Raw genomic sequence first — 13,198 nt, 5'->3', positions numbered from 1 at the left:
TTGGAGTAAAACAATGTAGGATAAAGAGAGCGATGTATAGCTACTTATTAATGTCATAGTCCCAGGCCCTGTCCTGATCCTGGTCTTGGACTTGTGCAGTTCTGCAGTTCTGTCCTGACTGGGATTTGGGAAGGAGAGAGCCATTCTCAAACATTGAATCTGGGCTGAGGCTGCAGGCTGAACCCCCATCTGCTTTGAGTCCCCAGCCAGCATGGACACGGGGGAAGCCAGGCAGATGCCATGCGAGTTGTGTGGGGCTCAGCACACACACACTGCTTGCGCTGAAGAGCTTGCCTCTCCATCTTTGTTCATGACAGAAGGTGATGAAACAGGTGTGATGGACAGTCTTCTAGAAGCCCTGCAGTCAGGCGCAGCATTCCGACGGAAGAGAGGACCCCGTCAGGGTAAGTAAGCAAGTGGAGTCTCCCCCTGGGAAGGGGCCTCTCTACCCCACAACCAGCCTGTTTTGGGCTGAAGAGCCGGTGACGGTGGTCTGAGAGGTTGGGAACTTCCCCACACTACTCCCTGCCTGTGGAGTGGTTCACGTGGTTCTCCTCTCGTGTCCGAGAGCGCTGAGCTGGAGAACCAGGCTTGAGGGACTGCCCGCAGGTCAGTTACAGCTGATTTCGCATTTCTCCCTGTCCTTGAAGCTGGGACCTGGAGCAAGCGGACCATGGTTCAGGACATGGAGATTTGGGTGGGCGTTTGAGCATATAAACAAAATTGACTGAAGTGCAAAGAAAAGATAAGACAGGAGTCCTTACAGTCAACTTCACAAGCAGAAGAGAGAAAGAATAATGAAAAGTATAAATTCTATAGAGAGACAGTTGGGCATCGATATCCCCACACAGAGGAGCGTCTTGCCAACAGGATCTGGCTGTGTCGGAGAACTTCCTTTTCCTTGGGCGCAGTGAGCGCCCACGGCACGTGCCTTCCCCACTTGCGCCCCTGCAGCCTCCTCTCCTGGCCTTCAGAGGGTGGGTGTGGATTGCGCTGAGCCAGGGCCACCATGAAGAATTGTGGGGCTGGGAGGACAAGCAGTTCAGGCGTTTGTGGGAGGAAGGGTCAGCAGTGAGTATCCTCTGAAGGAAGTGTGCAGTGGCCTGTAGACAGTCCGGAAAAAGGTTTGTCCAAGGTGTCTCTCATGTGGTGGTGGCCGTGGTGTCGGCAAAGCCCCTTGGGGACTAGGAGTGGTGGCTCCTTTCCAGGTCGAAGGGTGGGAGTTACAGAAAAGGCCTCGTTGGGGGTTTCCACTTCCAAGGGCGTTAGCGCTGTGTTCCCTAGGCCCTGGCTGGCGCACGGGTGGGCCTGATGGGTATGGACTGTACTGGAGGTTATGTGAGGAGGAGGAGGAGCGGTGCGGTGTGTTTTGGCCACTGCTTGGCTACTAACACGGTGGTGCCTGCAGCACATCTGGTGCCTGGCACAGCCTGGAAAGGGGGCCGAGGGCCCGGACGGAGCATGTGAGCTCACAGACCCTCGGAGTTGTGGTGCAGACCTTGTAGGTTGCTGTGAGTTTCACCTGTTTTGACTGACTGCCTGTTTCTACCCATACGGGGAATATCCAGGGGACATTCCCTTATGAGGGCTCTTCTGTGGGACCTCAGAATCTTCTCTGCGTTCTGACTCTTGCCCACGCTCCGACATCCTCTGAGTACCGCCTCTCTGGCGGGGACGAGCGAGGGATTAGATGGGATGGAGCGTTTAGTCTGTAGGTCAGTGTTTGGGTGGAAAATGCAGCTGGTAGTGTTTCTTTCGTGTTTAGTTTTCAGAGGTTCTGCCCCGATGTTTCCCACCGGCCATATAAGGTGGTGTGGCCGTACATTAAGCACTTCCGCCAAACTAAAGCACATTGCATCTCACTGATTTCCTCTGTCCTCGCAGCTAAGTGCCCACCTGCATCAGATTGGGTGGGGGATTCCCTTTGAGGCCTCTTCCTGCGAAGCTGTGCTAGAATCCCAGATGCTTCCTGTACACAGGCAGCCAGATGTCGATGGCTTCCCTCAGCTCAGGTGGCGGGGGGGTGCACTCCCCACTCTTCCCACGTTGGGAAGCCGGGCTCCCGGGCAGAGGAAGCAGCGATTTTGTCAGAACCTAACCTTTCCACAGAGGTCCCGAGTTAGTCAAAGTACTGTCACCCAGTGCAAGAAGGAATAGGATGAGGCTTATGATAGGAGATACTGATGCAAAAAGAAGGTGAAAATGAGAACTACATACTTTTTAAATTGGCTGTACCCCGTAACCTTGTCTTTCTGGGCCCTAGGCTCACAAGAATATAGCTGAACACATCGGGGAGCATCACTCAGGGGGGTGCTTCTAGTCACCCTGGTAAGCTCTGTAGACCTTGGTGCACTCACCTCATGCAAAGTGATGAGGCCCTATATTACATGTAATACAAGGCCAGACATCAAAGTTGGGTGCAGAGAGCATGGAACTAGCATCAAAAGACCCCGAGTCAAGTTTAACCAGTGCCATCCAGGCCGACCTTAGACCTTAGAGTTTGCGGACCGGCTTTCTCCCGTGTTCAGTGAGGGTGGGACTGAAATGGCCTTGGGGCCCTTTCCAGCTCTAGTGGCTGTTAGTGCAGTGATGGTGGGGTTAAGAGGATAAGAGAGGCTGGCCCCAGGGGCCCCACTCTTGAACTTCGAAGGCTCTGGTGGCCCTGGGTACGTGCGGTGGCCTCGGGACTCAGGGCAGATTGGCCAGTCTGGGCCAGTTGCTCTGAGCCAAGGAGCAGGCACTGCCAAGCAGACCTGCCTCACGGCCGTCCTCGGTCCTAGAGAGGCGGCTGTCCTATTCAGAGCAAGACACTAACCTTCTCCCTAGGATTTAAAGGAATGTTTTTTAAAAAAATCTTTTGTCTCTGGAGACCTGAAGGAGTGCCCAGCACACAAAGCCCACATTGAGCAGTCGGAAGAGGAGGGCCACTATCTGGGCCAGCACATTCAGAGTGACACGCACACTGTGATGACCGCAGGGTGTGGGGGGACAATGGTTCGAGTGTCCAGGGGAAGAATCCATGTGATTATGTTACTGCTCCTATTTCAGGCTCATGATTGAGTCTGCTTGTGGTTTAATGACTCAACTTTATCTCCATGTCTGAATTGCAGCCTCTTCTATACAAGCCATCTGCTCACTGGGAGAAAGTCAAGGGAAGAAAGACATCCATCCCTCTGTTCCCTTCCCTCTTCTACTTCCCCGCTCCCCGGGAGACTGTCCCCGCTCCCCGGAAGTCTGCCTGCAGGGACAGAACCATGGGCTTGGGAAGGACTCTAAAACCCACTAGGGATGAGCACCTCACCTCCTCAGACCCAGAAGGAATTAGGACTCAAATATGGCCTTGCCCAGGGCTACAGAGCTGGCAGCCAAGGGTGGGGCCAGAACGGTAGCCTGCTTCTGTGAAGCTGCGTCCAGGGCTACTTCCACTAAGCCTGCACGACTGGACAGTAGGTGACAGTGACCTTCGGTGTAGGCCAGAAATACCCTTCTGTGCCTCCCAGCAGGGAGAGCCCTGGACGCAGTGAAACTGCTTCACTCAGCCAGTTCTCCGACGACTGCTGTCTGTAGCAGGTGAAGAGCATTTCCTGTACCACGACTCACTCTTCCCCCACTTTTGTAAAAGTGGGACAGGAACTGTAATTAGGAGATTGAGACAGTAATGAGTTCTTTAGGAGGGTAATGACCGCCCCATCTGTCCTACTTTCCTCTTCCCTAAGGAAGCTTATTAACAAGAGCACTTCCTCTCACTAGTAGTTCCTAGTCTGTGTTTTTATAAATGCCTTTTTCCAAACCATTAACCTTTTTCTGATTCATCTACACTAGTGCTACATGGTTGATTTTGTGGGTGTTTTATCCTGGCTCACCCCCAACTTCTGGGAATCGGGCCTCAGCTTCGACCGAGGTCTCAAGACTGTTCCCTTTCGCCCCAGTCTGTGGGACCGTTCTCTTGTGACTCAGCAGGCCTCTCCGACCTCAGGTGGGCAGCAGGGGTGTCTGCCTCGGCGGCTGCTCCTCAGTCACCTCAGCAGTGCTCGAGTTGGGGAAGCGAGGGGAGGGTCAGTTTTTCTTGACTGTTCAAGTCTCGCTGTGGCCCTGAAGACACAGCGGAAGCCAGGTGGCCCCAGTTCCGACAAGAGCTCTTGTGTCCGATGCTGGCCTTCGGCCACATCGTCGTGTCCGTCCCTGCTACATCTTCTCGCCAGGCTTAGAAGGGAAGTTCTGCTCTTCTCCCCTCTGACCATCCACTTCTGTGTTTTGTGAAATCTGTAATGCATCAGAAGCTTTTTGATTCTGTTAAAATCTGGAAACATTGCTTGATCAGGTACAGCTGGTGTTGCCTTGGTCAGGAGGAAGAAACCAGAGAGAGAAGAGGCTGAGACCCACCCCACGTGGACCTTGACGTCCCCTTGTGGCCGAGGACAGGTGTCCCAGAGGCCCGGGGTCTGGAGTCAGAAGTCACTTCCGCGCACACACACTCCTCCCGTCACAACACACTCTCTCACACATAGTTGCAGATTTTCCGAACTGCTGGATACTAAATTCAGAGGAGCAGTGGTGTGATGTTACTGCTTCTCCAGGCATGAGAAGCAAGACGGAGAGGGCAGTCTTTCAGAGGAGAGTGGAAACTAGGGGTGGGAGGAAGAAGTTGCCGGAGAGACCGAGAAGGAAGGAGGGAGGAGCGTGTGCGTGCAGACCATCCCGGTCACCCTGCGGGGCACGGTTCCTCCCCATCCGAGGCAGTATTCTATGTGCGTGGTCCAGGGAGTGGTTCTCATGACAGCCCTGGAGTCACACTCCCACCCGTGACCCGGTGGGCCTCGTGTCTGTCGGCTGGGGCCTCCACTCTCCTTTCTCCTCTTGTTAGACAGCCCCTTGTGCCCTTGGGAGGAGGAGGAGGAGGAGGAGGACACCTGTAAACTGGTAACCTGTGGGCATGCTGCGTGCTCCCTGCTGCCGTGTGGGCAGCCTCTGCCGTGCGAGCACAGTGTTTCTGCAGAGAAGCTAACAGCCCTGGTGATGACTTGGGCCCTCTAACCCTGTCTGGCTTCTGCTGTCTCTAAAGCTTTTTGCTGGTCTGAAGAAGGCAAAGGTGTTCTGGGTTCTTTGTTCACTGGCGCCGCTGCCTGCGTGTAGGAGTGAAGGCTGCGTGTAGGAGTGAAGGCTGCGGGTAGGGGTGGAGCCTTCGGGTAGGGGTGGAGCCTGCCGGTAGGGGAGCCAGGCTTTCCCTGTCCCTGCTCCTTTCAGACTTACATGCTGCTTTCTCCACTCAGCTTTCCCAAGACCCAGCAAAGTGTTTGTTTTTTAAATTGAGATACAAACCACGTGCCTAAATACACCCTTTTAAAGAATACAGTTCAGTGGTTTTCAGTATATTCATAAGGCTGTGCATCCATCACCACCATCTAATTCCAGAACGTTCATCACCCCAGAAGGAAACTCCATACCCATTAGCAGTCGCTCCTCATTCACCCCTCCCCTGGCCCCTGGAACCACTAATCTACTTCCTGTCTCTATGGCTTTGCCCATTTCAGACATTTTACAGAAATGGAATCAGCATCTGTGGCCTCTTGTGTCTCCTGCCTTCGCCCCAGGCAGGCAGCTCTGGGTGTGCCTGCGGTCTCTCCTGCTCCCGGGCGTGGGGAGAGGCCGACTGCACAGCCCCAGGGGACTGCCTTCGTGTTCAGGGTACTGGGCCATAAATCTGGATTCCGGGAATGAGCTTGAGGGTCCTGGGAACAGCTGCCAGCAGTTAGAACATCAGCTCATGGGTTTGTTGGTTCTTCACAGCCCCGTGGCCCACTGGCCCGGGATTTCTTCGTAGAGGCCCCTCCGTGCCATCTCCGACCCTAGCTCTGCTTTCCCCAACTTAGCTTCATCACCCTGTTCCCCCTCCCCAGACACACAGTAGGGCCCTTGGCATTGCTGTTGAAGCCGCTGCCCCCGACGCCCAAGCTAGGTGTGTGCACATCTGGGGAGAGGGAGGGAGGGTTGGGCGCATGGCAGTGTGACACGCATGTGATGTCAGCATGGGCTGCCGCTCCTCTTTGCAGGAGCCCCCCTGGGGTTTTTCCCTCAGCCTCAGAGCTTTCTGGGAAGTGCCCACAAAACCAGAGGAACACTGTTTGCTACCCTCCAGGTTGTTCAATTCCAGCAGCGCCGCGAGGAAAAAGCCAGCTTCGAGAGCTTCCTCTCCCTTCAAGTAACGTAGCTAACGCCTGGACCCTGTTCTGTCTAGTTGTCTTCAAACCTCTGTAATTTTAGTTTTTAAAACTTCAATTTTAGAAAGAGGGAAAGGGAGGGAGAAACACCGATGTGAGGGGGAAACATCAATTTGGCTGCCTTCCATAGCCGCCGCAGTCAGGGACCAAACCTGCCACCCAGGCCTGTGCCCTGACGGGGAATGGAACCGGCAGCCTTTTGGTTTGTGGGATGACACTCATCCAACTGAGCCACACTGGCTGGGGCTATACTATTTTAAAAAATACTTTATTGATTTCAGAGAAAAAGAAGGAGAAACATTGACTTGCTGTTTCGCTTATTTACTCATTCATTGGTTGATTCTTGTATGTGCCCTGACCGGGATGGAACCCACGCCTTTGTACTGATTTCACGCGGGGAGACAAGGGCATGGCTTGCGCTCCTGCCTGCGCCGTGCTCTCTCATGTTTGCTGCACCCCTACCCAGGGGCATATTCCGTGTCTTCCTAGGCCTCTGCCCCTCCTTCAAAGTAGGAGCCTCTGTGAACTGGATGGGGCAATTAGTGTGGAGTCTGGCTGAATGTCTGCCCTAGAGTTCAGAGGGGGTCTGAGAATGGGCTTTCTATGGACAGAATCTCTCATGTCTTCCCTTGCAGCCAACAGGAAGGCCGGGTGTGCAGTCACCTCTCTGCTGGCCTCGGAGCTGACCAAGGATGATGCCATGACTACTGTCCCTGCCAAGGTGCCCAAGAACAGCGACGGAGTCCCCACGATCCTGGAGGAAGCCATGGAGCTGGTTGGCCGTGCCAGCTAATCTGGGTCCTGTGGCCGAGGCAGCTCCTCCGTGGAGCCCCCGACCGTCCTGCCCTGCAGCCTGTGCCTGAAGGATTGTGGAAATTCCCCGTGGGGTGGCCGCTCCCATCACCCGACCCTGTCTTCCTCTCTGGCCTGCTGCTCTCTGTACTTGACACTCGGCTTCAGCTGCCTGGAGGCCAGAAGGAAGGGGCGGTGTGGGGGAGGCCTGAGCCCACCCCAGCCGGCCCGGGCTGTTGCGTTACCAAAGCAGGCTCCGAGTTTGCTGCTGCCTTAACCCCAAGTGTCCCCCTCTGTTACTTGGAGGCCTGTCTCAGACAAGGCCCGCCTGCTCTCTCAGCCCCTGGCTTTCCAGGGGCTTCCTGTAGGTCAATTTTGCTGAGTTTGTGCTTTTCGTTTGTGGTTTTTCTAGCCCTGAGAACAGCATGGGGCTTGTGAACTTTGGGCTTTATCCGCCTTTCGTTGCTGTCCCCTCTCCTCCCTTTCTTCTCCCAGCAGTTATTTATTACTAGCAGCGTGGCTTGGGGGACTGCTCCTGAGGAAGCGGGGGGGGGGGGGGGGGGGGGNTCCTGAGGAAGCGGGGGGGGGGGGGCAAATCCCATTCTTACTCCACCCTCCTGAGAAAGGCCTTCCACACACAGAGGACCACTTTTTTCTGTTCCACTGTGGCCTTGGCCAGAGCGTGCAGGCCGGCAGGCAGGGCACAGAGACCCCGTGGGGTCTGCCCGGCCTGCTGCCCTGCTTCGAGACCTTGCCTCTCTGGACCCTCTGCACCAGCCCGCCGGCTACTGAGCCGTGGTCCCTCCCCATGCCCTCCCCAGAGCTCCGGTGCGTCTCATCTGGAGTATGGGCTGCATTGTGACCATCCCAACACCTCACCCTCTGTCTCCAAGAAAATGGGAGGTGGAGCCTCCTGGCTGGGAAATTGTTTTGCAAATGGATCTATTTTTGTATGAGATTTTTTTAAAGAAAATTGAATCTTCCTTTCCCGCTTTTCCTCCGTAATATAAGAGGCTTTGATGGCAGGTTCCAGAGTCTTGGGGGCTACTCCCCTCGGGCCTCAGTCCTGACCAGGCCCTGGGACCTGCACCTCAGCTGTCGCACCTCAGGGCGGTGGGATTCTCTGCCAGCATCCGGTTGTGGCACAGGAGGAAGCTCCTCTGGTTGAGTTGAACCAGGCCTAAGGGTAGTGGGAGCCCTGAGACCACAGAAGTTTTTATAAATTTAATATATTTATCAAGCCAAATGTGCAGATGCTAACTGGACACTCCGGGGGAGTGGGCACAGGAGTGCCCCCACACTTGGCAGCCCTGCGCCCTTCTGAAACAGAGGGCGGGCCACACTGTTCAGTGGCCCCAGCAGCAGGAAGCTCAGGCTCTGGCTCAGGTGACACTGTGCCCTCCGTGAGCTGCTTGCATCTTCCCACTGCCAGGCAGGGAGAGAGGAAAGCACTGTTAGGACTCAGCCCAGAACCATGGCCCTTAGCACACGGAAGTCCTTAGGGAGACTGAGGGCACTTGCAGGGAGCCCAGCGGCCAGGAAGAAGGGCTGCAGGTGCCGGCCTGTGGGGGTGGGATGGGGCAGCGGCAGCTTCTTGGAGCTGTTCCCCGGAAAGACCTGTGCGAGGGGCCTGCTGCTCCCTAGGTCCCCTCCTCCCTGCTGACATCTGGGGCTTTGACCCTTTCTTTTTTAATCTACTTTTGCTAGGATGCATTTAATAAAATAAATAAACACGGGACAAAATGCAAACCTGTTTCCCTCACCTCTTGGGCTTCTGGGATGTCATCACCTCCAGTTTGTTGGGTTTGTCTCCATCTGTTAATAAAGCATTGAAACTACTGCTTCACAGCCTCCTGTGTGAGTGTCGGAGCTGTTTCTTTTCACTCTTATCCAGGCCTCCTAGTCTAGTCCTGCCCCAAATCCCTGGTTGACCTGACAGATCATTGTCAAAAAGTCCAAGGTTCCCTTCCTGTGCCAGACACTGGAGTTGAGGCCTGGAGATGGTTAACACGTGGTGGCTTCTGCCCTTCGGTTTGCATAAAGGAGTGGAGCCCCAGTTTAGGCCTCCTGCCCCTCCTCAGTGCTCCCCCCCCCCGAATTGCTGGGAACCTTTAAATTCCACCCCAGCTCCCATGACCCCAGGTGTCATAGTTTCCTGGCAATACCTGTGCCTCTCGCTGAGGAAAACATCTGATACCCATTCTCCCCTCCCCTCCCCCACCCCACCCCCGTTGATGGCCACACACCATGTTCCAGAGTAGAGGGGCTTACACTTGGGTGGAAGCCTGAGCCTGCCCAGCAGAGGTCAGACGCCAGAGGTCATGCTCCGGGTGACTTGCTGCTCCAGTCATACTTGTTCGAGCACGTACTGACCTGCACAAAGAAACCTTACAATTTATGCGCAGACCCAGAATAGGCAGGGAGGGGCCTGGAGGGGACCACAAGCCCATTTGGGCAGGCTCTGGAACTGGAAATAAAAGCCTTTTAAATAGCCCCGGAGCCTGGGCAGCTGCCTCCCTAGTAGGGCTGGAGATGTGGGGTGGGCTCCCTGCTTCCTTTCTCCCTCCACCACAGAGGCCACGCGTTTCTGGCTCAAGGCTTCGTAGGCACACGTACCAATTAGGGGACCGGCCACAGCTGCTCACGCTCTGCCAGTCTACTGCTGTGCCTAGAATAGAACCCAGGCGCCCGGCTCCCCACCCTCCGCAGTCTGGCTCTCAGATGCAAATCCCTGCTTCCATCTCAGCAGCTGCGCACACCACCCTCTCTCCCACGCAGGAAAGTCGCCCTCGGATGCTTAGTTGGAAGGCTTGGTTTCCATGACAACAGACTGAAGGACCCGGCTCTGAGAGACTCCGCGCGGAGGCTGCCCAGAAATAGCCTCCTCCCTCCCGGTGCTCGGGCACACCCTCGCTGACCTGCCCGATCAGCCCAGTGGGTCTGCCTTTCTCTCCTTCTGCCCCTCCCGGCCTTCCCTCCCTCTGTGCTTCTTGCGGCCTCTCTGGCTGTGGCGGCCTAGGAATCCCACTGTGCTTCGAGGAGACAGGCTGAGGAGGCAGGGAGATGGGCGAGCGGACCAGTGAATGGACAAGAGCGGAGAGAGGGGAAGGTGGGAGGGCGACCTGAAGTGGGCTACCTCATCTCCTGTCCTTTCAGTCCCCTAGACCACCCCCGCACAAGAAGGCGACAAGCCCTCCAATTTCCTTGGCTCTGCTTCCGAGAGACGAGCGGGAAGGTGAATTCCAAGCGAGGAAACTGAGGCCCCCGCTACCCACTCGGCCTTTGGAGAGTCACCTCCGGCATCCCCTGCCTCTCTCGCGGTGTTCCCAAACCCCGGAGGCAGGGAAGGCGGAGGGAGACAGGCGAAGGAAAGTCCCCCTCCTCGCGCCAAGCCCACTAGGGCGCTCGCAGGTCGTCTGTGCTGCGGCGGATGGAGCTGGCGCTAAGGAGACGTTCCCGCCCACTCTGCAGCGCAGTGCGCTGCGCGCCAACCCGCGTCCGCCCCCGCGCTTGGGTCTCCTCTTCTGCCTGGAGACTGGTGCTTCGTTAGCCCTGGCGCGGAGGCAGCGCGCGCCCGCTGCGCACTCGACTGCACACGGACACGCCGCGCTGACGTCCCTCCCCCACAATGGGCCTGCAAGCCGATGACACGCCCGGTATCCAGATCTGCCCGCACACTGAGTCAGTCGCATGCTATTGCATATGCACGAGGGTCTTACAAGCATCAACAGGCACGGTTGACAGTCATACACAGACTCACGGCCACGACACCAGACCAACACGCAAACGCCATCATCGCCTCCCGACCCCCTCTCTGCCCAGCATGCACCCCTCAGCTCGTTACTTCATCCAGATGTGTCAGGAGCTTCCATATTTAAACAGAAACGTTCAAACTTTCAGAAGAAACCTCTTTATTTTTTTCAAAGAAAAAAGCCATATAAATATTAGAGTATAAAACTTGCGTGAAACACAGGAAAGGGGTGGGGAGCTACGTGACTATGCGAAGAAGCGCTTATAGGAGTCAGTATCGGGGAGGGGTCGCCGCAGCGCGTGGACACAGCACAAAACACAGCACGGGCCACCGCGGGCAAATTCGAGGACAGAGGGCTGCGCAGAGCCCGCTGCCCGCTGCCCACTCGCCATCACGGGAAAGCACACCGCACTACACTATTGGCTTATTCTACACCAGCCGAGGAGGCGGGGGGGGGGTCTCTACACTACTGTAAGGACTAGGGAGGGGTTCTTGCTCAGCCCCGATGGGTGAATGGGACTCCGGGGGTCGAAGTGGGTGGACAGAGTTAGGGTTATGCACAAGGAGGCACTAGGGACTTGAACCAGGCTCTGGCCACTAGGGGGCACACCGGGGGCCTGGGCAGTGGCCTTAACAGAGAAGAAATGGCACCTGGCAAGGTGGAGGACCGAGCCTTGGGGAATGCAGGGGCCCCCTGGAGAAGCCTGACCCTCCGGATGAGACGTTCCGTCCGCTGGATCCCTGCTGTAGCCCCCTGCCTCCCCAGCCCAGGAACCAAGAGCGGCCTAGCTGGCCCTCCCTTCCAGGCCTGGGGGCCAGGGTCAGTGGGGTGGGGGGTTGCATACTGATCCTTCCACTGTTGGCACCTCTGGAGTACCCAGCACCCGCAGAGGCCCCTCTGATCTCTCCGGGGGACCTGGTCCCAAACCTGCTCAGACTTCCTTGGACCGTAATGCCGGTTTACATCCATTGGTGCTGGCAGCTCATCCCACAGCCTGCAGTAGGTGAGGGTCCAGCCCGGTGCTTGGTTTATGGCCAGAAAGATCTGGTAAGTACCCTGGGGACATACAGAGCCTCCTGATAACTGTTAACTGATGGGTCAAGGTGTACCCACCCCCTCCCCCGCCACATACACACTCCTTCTTTGTCCAACCACCCCACACTGTCTTGGAACATGCAGTGAAGTCTCTGGTTGGGGAGGGGCAGCCACAGCATGCAGTGGGAACATCAAACAATGAAAAACAAAACAAAACAAAACAACTGGTCCCTAGAGCATCGGGAAGAGGCATGGTAGCAAAACGCCCTCCCTAAATCCAGCAAGCATCAGTACCATGGAATGGTGACCACGTGTCCCAAAACGTGAGCTCGGTCTCAGGCTGGGGAAGGAGGTGAAGGCCTGGCACCAAACCACGCTTTGGGGGAAGTTTGAGAATTGAAAGATAGGCCAAGAGGTCACGATGCCCTTCCAACTCTTCAGAACTAGGAACCTTTTTAGGTCACCAGGTACCTCAACACCCCCACCAGCTCACTGAAGAAAGAGGAGCTGTTGAAGGAGGCGTGGCACGGGCGGGAGGGGGCAGGCGGTGGTCGGGCCTGACTGGATCTGGAGGTGGAGGAGTTCAGCTGTAACTAAAGCAGCGGGTCAGTGCTGTCTGCACTGACCCGCTGCCCCCACGGCACAGCAGTTGATTGGATGGGGGTTCCCAACAGAACTCCCTTTGCATATTCGATCCCCTGGGGGCAGAGAGGGGGTGTGGCTGGGCACTTGTTTCTGTTTCCCAAGGGCAGCGTGGCCCAGGGCCCGCCAGGATCCTGGGGGTGAGCCCTGGAAACCCCAGGCCTGGGTCCAGGTTGGGAGAGGCTGGGCTGGCAGAGGGGAGGCGGCCCTGTGGCTCCGGGCCGGCCTCCGCTTTACTTCTTCTCCTTCTTGCCTGACTTCTTCTTGTTGCCGTTGCCGCCTGCCGGGGCCTTGCCGTCCCGCTTGCCTGCTGCGTTGGTCAGCGTGGCGTTGCTGCCGGGGATGTAGACGTTCTGGCGGTAGTCGGGCACGTGCTGCAGGGTGAACTGGGGCCCGTAGCGGGCGCTCAAGCCCATGGTGCCAGCACCCCCTCCCAGAGTGGAGCTCCCGTCGGCAGCTTCTGCAGAGACAGAGGAAAGTCAGGGGCTAATCTCTGGGTCCCCGACGGTCTCTCTCTTGTACAAGGAGCAGTTAGTGAATGCCGGCCAATGGCGCAGCCCTGACCCCGTTGAGCTCTAGGAAGATTAGCTCCATCACAAGGGGTTCTGGACTAACAGCCTGGATTTAGTTCCTAGCTCTTTTACCTACTCACCTAATGTAAGGGCTAAAAAGATGCTATAGCTGTTCCTTCTCTCCAGGTTGAGGCACTGGCTCTCAAACCCTCACCCTGGCCCTTCCCAGGGGAGCCCTCGCTCAGGT

At 56.5% G+C, this 13,198-nt stretch overlaps 2 protein-coding genes across 19 annotated transcripts in view; one reads left to right on the top strand and one right to left on the bottom strand.

Annotated features, from left to right (window-relative positions):
• DIAPH1 (diaphanous related formin 1) overlaps positions 1 to 7,553 on the top strand; it is an 86,966-nt gene extending 79,413 nt beyond the window's left edge. For both annotated transcript variants that reach the window (XM_037062655.1, XM_037062651.1), the window contains 2 exons: positions 318 to 404; positions 6,854 to 7,553. In XM_037062655.1, the coding sequence (XP_036918550.1) occupies positions 318 to 404; positions 6,854 to 7,011 (245 nt within the window). In that variant the 3' untranslated portion in view covers positions 7,012 to 7,553. The remainder of the gene's footprint in view (positions 1 to 317; positions 405 to 6,853) is intronic.
• A 3,348-nt stretch (positions 7,554 to 10,901) lies between these two features.
• LOC118998350 (protocadherin gamma-C4) overlaps positions 10,902 to 13,198 on the bottom strand; it is a 136,017-nt gene continuing 133,720 nt past the window's right edge. For all 17 annotated transcript variants that reach the window (XM_037062520.1, XM_037062575.1, XM_037062491.1 and 14 more), the window contains one exon: positions 10,902 to 12,899. In XM_037062520.1, coding sequence (XP_036918415.1) covers positions 12,673 to 12,899 — 227 coding nt within the window. In that variant the 3' untranslated portion in view covers positions 10,902 to 12,672. The remainder of the gene's footprint in view (positions 12,900 to 13,198) is intronic.

Source organism: Sturnira hondurensis, unplaced genomic scaffold (assembly GCF_014824575.4).
Source record: "Sturnira hondurensis isolate 20B ecotype Veracruz unplaced genomic scaffold, ASM1482457v3 Scaffold0001120, whole genome shotgun sequence".
Lineage (NCBI taxonomy): Eukaryota > Metazoa > Chordata > Mammalia > Chiroptera > Phyllostomidae > Sturnira > Sturnira hondurensis.
This window is presented reverse-complemented; position numbering and strand designations above follow the sequence as displayed.